The sequence below is a fragment of the Penaeus vannamei genome, chromosome 28, assembly GCF_042767895.1.
Source record: "Penaeus vannamei isolate JL-2024 chromosome 28, ASM4276789v1, whole genome shotgun sequence".
NCBI classification, from domain to species: Eukaryota; Metazoa; Arthropoda; class Malacostraca; order Decapoda; family Penaeidae; genus Penaeus; species Penaeus vannamei.
Genome location: NC_091576.1, coordinates 31646039 through 31653079, shown reverse-complemented (window position 1 = coordinate 31653079; position 7041 = coordinate 31646039). Strand labels below are relative to the sequence as shown.

The window sequence follows — 7041 nt, the reverse complement described above, 5'->3', positions numbered from 1 at the left end:
CACAAACAGACGAGATACCCCTCACAAACAGACAAGATACCCCTCACAAACAGCCAAGATACCCCTCACAAACAGCCAAGATACCCCTCACAAACAGACGAGATACCCCTCACAAACAGCCAAGATACCCCTCACAAACAGCCAAGATACCCCTCACAAACAGCCAAGATACCCCTCACAAACAGACGAGATACCCCTCACAAACAGCCAAGATACCCCTCACAAACAGCCAAGATACCCCTCACAAACAGCCAAGATACCCCTCACAAACAGACGAGATACCCCTCACAAACAGACAAGATACCCCTCACAAACAGCCAAGATACCCCTCACAAACAGACGAGATACCCCTCACAAACAGACAAGATACCCCTCACAAACAGCCAAGATACCCCTCACAAACAGACGAGATACCCCTCACAAACAGACAAGATACCCCTCACAAACAGACGAGATACCCCTCACAAACAGACGAGATACCCCTCACAAACAGCCAAGATACCCCTCACAAACAGACAAGAGGCCCCTCACAAACAGACAAGAGGCCCCTCACAAACAGACGAGAGGCCCCTCACAACCAGACGAGATGCCCCTCACAAACAAACAGCCAAGAAACCCCTCACAAACAGACAAGATACCCCTCACAAACAGCCAAGATACCCCTCACAAACAGCCAAGATACCCCTCACAAACAGACGAGATACCCCTCACAAACAGCCAAGATACCCCTCACAAACAGCCAAGATACCCCTCACAAACAGCCAAGATACCCCTCACAAACAGACGAGATACCCCTCACAAACAGCCAAGATACCCCTCACAAACAGCCAAGATACCCCTCACAAACAGACGAGATACCCCTCACAAACAGCCAAGATACCCCTCACAAACAGCCAAGATACCCCTCACAAACAGCCAAGATACCCCTCACAAACAGCCAAGATACCCCTCACAAACAGACAAGAGGCCTCTCACAAACAGACGAGAGGCCCCTCACAACCAGACGAGATGCCCCTCACAAACAAACAGCCAAGAAACCCCTCACAAACAGACAAGATACCCCTCACAAACAGCCAAGATACCCCTCACAAACAGCCAAGATACCCCTCACAAACAGACGAGATACCCCTCACAAACAGCCAAGATACCCCTCACAAACAGCCAAGATACCCCTCACAAACAGACAAGATACCCCTCACAAACAGACGAGATACCCCTCACAAACAGCCAAGATACCCCTCACAAACAGCCAAGATACCCCTCACAAACAGACAAGAGGCCCCTCACAACCAGACGAGATACCCCTCACAAACAGACGAGATACCCCTCACAAACAAACAGCCAAGAAACCCCTCACAAACAGCCAAGATACCCCTCACAAACAGACAAGAGGCCCCTCACAAACAGACGAGAGGCCCCTCACAACCAGACGAGATGCCCCTCACAAACAAACAGCCAAGAAACCCCTCACAAACAGCCAAGATACCCCTCACAAACAGCCAAGATACCCCTCACAAACAGACAAGAGGCCCCTCACAACCAGACGAGATACCCCTCACAACCAGACGAGATGCCCCTCACAAACAAACAGCCAAGAAACCCCTCACAAACAGACAAGATACCCCTCACAAACAGCCAAGATACCCCTCACAAACAGCCAAGATACCCCTCACAAACAGACAAGAGGCCCCTCACAAACAGACGAGAGGCCCCTCACAACCAGACGAGATACCCCTCACAAACAGACGAGATACCCCTCACAAACAAACAGCCAAGAAACCCCTCACAAACAGCCAAGATACCCCTCACAAACAGACAAGAGGCCCCTCACAACCAGACGAGATACCCCTCACAACCAGACGAGATGCCCCTCACAAACAAACAGCCAAGAAACCCCTCACAAACAGCCAAGATACCCCTCACAAACAGACAAGAGGCCCCTCACAACCAGACGAGATACCCCTCACAACCAGACGAGATGCCCCTCACAAACAAACAGCCAAGAAACCCCTCACAAACAGCCAAGATACCCCTCACAAACAGACAAGAGGCCCCTCACAACCAGACGAGATACCCCTCACAACCAGACGAGATGCCCCTCACAAACAAACAGCCAAGAAACCCCTCACAAACAGCCAAGATACCCCTCACAAACAGACAAGAGGCCCCTCACAAACAGACGAGATACCCCTCACAAACAAACAGCCAAGAAACCCCTCACAAACAGCCAAGATACCCCTCACAAACAGACAAGAGGCCCCTCACAAACAGACGAGATACCCCTCACAAACAGACGAGATACCCCTCACAAACAAACAGCCAAGAAACCCCTCACAAACAGCCAAGATACCCCTCACAACCAGACAAGAGGCCCCTCACAAACAGACGAGATACCCCTCACAAACAGCCAAGATACCCCTCACAAACAGCCAAGATACCCCTCACAAACAGACAAGAGGCCCCTCACAACCAGACGAGATACCCCTCACAAACAGACGAGATACCCCTCACAAACAAACAGCCAAGAAACCCCTCACAAACAGCCAAGATACCCCTCACAAACAGACAAGAGGCCCCTCACAAACAGACGAGAGGCCCCTCACAACCAGACGAGATACCCCTCACAACCAGACGAGATGCCCCTCACAAACAAACAGCCAAGAAACCCCTCACAAACAGACAAGATACCCCTCACAAACAGACAAGAGGCCCCTCACAAACAGACGAGAGGCCCCTCACAACCAGACGAGATACCCCTCACAACCAGACGAGATGCCCCTCACAAACAAACAGCCAAGAAACCCCTCACAAACAGACAAGATACCCCTCACAAACAGCCAAGATACCCCTCACAAACAGCCAAGATACCCCTCACAAACAGCCAAGATACCCCTCACAAACAGACGAGATACCCCTCACAAACAGACGAGATACCCCTCACAACCAGACGAGATGCCCCTCACAAACAAACAGCCAAGAAACCCCTCACAAACAGACAAGATACCCCTCACAAACAGCCAAGATACCCCTCACAAACAGCCAAGATACCCCTCACAAACAGACGAGATACCCCTCACAAACAGCCAAGATACCCCTCACAAACAGCCAAGATACCCCTCACAAACAGCCAAGATACCCCTCACAAACAGACGAGATACCCCTCACAAACAGCCAAGATACCCCTCACAAACAGCCAAGATACCCCTCACAAACAGCCAAGATACCCCTCACAAACAGACGAGATACCCCTCACAAACAGCCAAGATACCCCTCACAAACAGCCAAGATACCCCTCACAAACAGCCAAGATACCCCTCACAAACAGCCAAGATACCCCTCACAAACAGACAAGAGGCCCCTCACAAACAGACGAGATACCCCTCACAAACAGCCAAGATACCCCTCACAAACAGCCAAGATACCCCTCACAAACAGCCAAGATACCCCTCACAACCAGACGAGATGCCCCTCACAAACAAACAGCCAAGAAACCCCTCACAAACAGCCAAGATACCCCTCACAAACAGCCAAGATACCCCTCACAAACAGCCAAGATACCCCTCACAACCAGACGAGATGCCCCTCACAAACAAACAGCCAAGAAACCCCTCACAAACAGCCAAGATACCCCTCACAAACAGCCAAGATACCCCTCACAAACAGCCAAGATACCCCTCACAAACAGCCAAGATACCCCTCACAACCAGACGAGATGCCCCTCACAAACAAACAGCCAAGAAACCCCTCACAAACAGCCAAGATACCCCTCACAAACAGCCAAGATACCCCTCACAAACAGACGAGATACCCCTCACAAACAGCCAAGATACCCCTCACAAACAGCCAAGATACCCCTCACAAACAGCCAAGATACCCCTCACAAACAGACGAGATACCCCTCACAAACAGCCAAGATACCCCTCACAAACAGACAAGATACCCCTCACAAACAGCCAAGATACCCCTCACAAACAGCCAAGATACCCCTCACAAACAGACAAGAGGCCCCTCACAAACAGACGAGATGCCCCTCACAAACAAACAGCCAAGAAACCCCTCACAAACAGCCAAGATACCCCTCACAAACAGCCAAGATACCCCTCACAAACAGCCAAGATACCCCTCACAAACAGCCAAGATACCCCTCACAAACAGACAAGAGGCCCCTCACAAACAGACGAGATGCCCCTCACAAACAAACAGCCAAGAAACCCCTCACAAACAGCCAAGATACCCCTCACAAACAGCCAAGATACCCCTCACAAACAGACGAGAGGCCCCTCACAACCAGACGAGATGCCCCTCACAAACAAACAGCCAAGAAACCCCTCACAAACAGCCAAGATACCCCTCACAAACAGACAAGATACCCCTCACAAACAGACGAGATACCCCTCACAAACAGCCAAGATACCCCTCACAAACAGACAAGATACCCCTCACAAACAGCCAAGATACCCCTCACAAACAGCCAAGATACCCCTCACAAACAGCCAAGATACCCCTCACAAACAGCCAAGATACCCCTCACAAACAGCCAAGATACCCCTCACAAACAGCCAAGATACCCCTCACAAACAGCCAAGATACCCCTCACAAACAGCCAAGATACCCCTCACAAACAGCCAAGATACCCCTCACAAACAGCCAAGATACCCCTCACAAACAGACAAGATACCCCTCACAAACAGACAAGATACCCCTCACAAACAGACGAGATACCCCTCACAAACAGCCAAGATACCCCTCACAAACAGACAAGATACCCCTCACAAACAGCCAAGATACCCCTCACAAACAGCCAAGATACCCCTCACAAACAGCCAAGATACCCCTCACAAACAGCCAAGATACCCCTCACAAACAGACAAGAGGCCCCTCACAAACAGACGAGAGGCCCCTCACAAACAGACGAGAGGCCCCTCACAAACAGACAAGAGGCCCCTCACAAACAGACGAGAGGCCCCTCACAAACAGCAGTACAGCCCGCCTCGCCGCCAAGACAAACAGGAATCTTAAGACTGCCTCTGTCGCCGTCAAGAAGCAGCAGAAATCGTCCCAGCTGTTCTTGTTCCATTAGCGGGGATGCCGTTTCTCCTGCGTATACACATACATTTATAGATGCATACACACATATAAAAGCAGGTATACACACGTACACGCGGACGCACACGTATAAAAGCAGGTATACACACATACACGCAGACACACACGCATAAGCGCAGATATACACACATATACATACATTTATAGATGCATACACACATATAAAAGCAGGTATACACACGTACACGCTGACACACACATATAAACGCAGGTATACACACGTACACATACATTTATAGATGCATACACACATATGGAAGCAGGTATACACTCATACACGCAGACACACACACATAAACGCAGATATACACACATACACGCAGACACATACATATATAGATGCATACACACATATGAAAACATGTATACACACGTACACGCAGACACACACATATAAAAGCAGGTATACACACATACACGCATACACATACATTTATAGATGCATACACACATATAAAAACAGGTATACACACGTACAGGCAGACACACACACATAAACGCAGATATACACACATACACACAGACACACACACATAACGCAGATATACACACATACATAGATGCATAGATACACAGGTATACACACATATACATGCATATATAGATGCATACACACACATAAACGCAGGTATACACACATACACGCAGACACACACCCGCATGCATACAATGACACACACACACACACACACACACACACGCACACACACACACACACACACACACACACACACACACACACACACACACACACACACACACACACATACACATACACATACACATATATATGCACAGACATAAACGCACATATAATGATGATAAAGAATGATAATGATAATGATAATACTAATGATAAGTATGATAATAACTACTTGCTATTACTATTACTAATGACAATAATAGTGATAATAACAACAGCAAGAACAATGTTAATGGTAATGGTTATGATAATGATCACAACATAACAGTGATAATAATAATGATGATGATAATGATGGTGATACTGTGATGCTGATGATTATGATGATAATGATAAGAAAATAATGATGATAATAACAATAAGGATGACAGGAATAATGACAACAGCAATAATAATCATAGAAATAGTAATAATAATGATTATAATTATAATAATGGTAGTAGTAATGATATTGATGAAAATAGAAATAATGATAGCAATAATAATAGCAAAAATAATTATGGCAATTATAAAGATAATGATTGATAGTAATGAGAGTAATGGCAGTAATAATAATAATAATAATCATAATGATAATAACAATAAAGATGATGATAATGATGGTGATAATGATAATGATATTACTAATAACAATGGTAACGCTAATACTAATGAAGAATGATGATGATAATATTAATAATAATGATAATGATGATAATAATGATGATAAAAATGATAAGCACAATGATAACGAAAGTGATAATGCTAAAGATGATAACAATAACAGCAACAACAACGATAACAACAGCAATAAATAATAATATCAATAATAACAGTAATGATAATGAGAATGAGAATGATAATAAAAATAATGATAATGGTGATTATAATAATAATGATAATAAATACTACTACTACTAGTAGTTATAATAATAATGATGATAATAAATGATGATAACAGTGATGAATATAATAAAGATAACAAATATAATGATCATTTTCACTATAAAAACAATAATAAATGATGACTATGATACTAATGATAATGATGATAATAATGATAATAATGACAATGGTAATAATGATTATGATAATGATAGCAGTAATAGATGCACAAAGTGATAAATAAGAGATAAATAAAAGAAAAAGGAACAGCAAATAAACCATTGATACCCTGAAACCCGAACCTTCGTACTCAGATACTCCCCGACGCTTTTCTTTCCATAAACTACTTTTTAACTACTTTGTTCCTC

General features: G+C 45.3%; 1 protein-coding gene across 1 annotated transcript; it reads left to right on the top strand.

Moving 5' to 3' along the window:
* Positions 1–1434: 1434 nt before the first annotated feature.
* On the top strand, positions 1435–5080 carry LOC138867143 (proteoglycan 4-like). The gene is made up of 2 exons (XM_070141615.1): positions 1435–2164; positions 4890–5080. The coding sequence occupies exons 1-2, from the start codon at positions 1435–1437 to the stop codon at positions 5078–5080; spliced, it is 921 nt and encodes a 306-aa protein (XP_069997716.1).
* The last annotated feature ends 1961 nt before the right edge of the window (positions 5081–7041 follow it).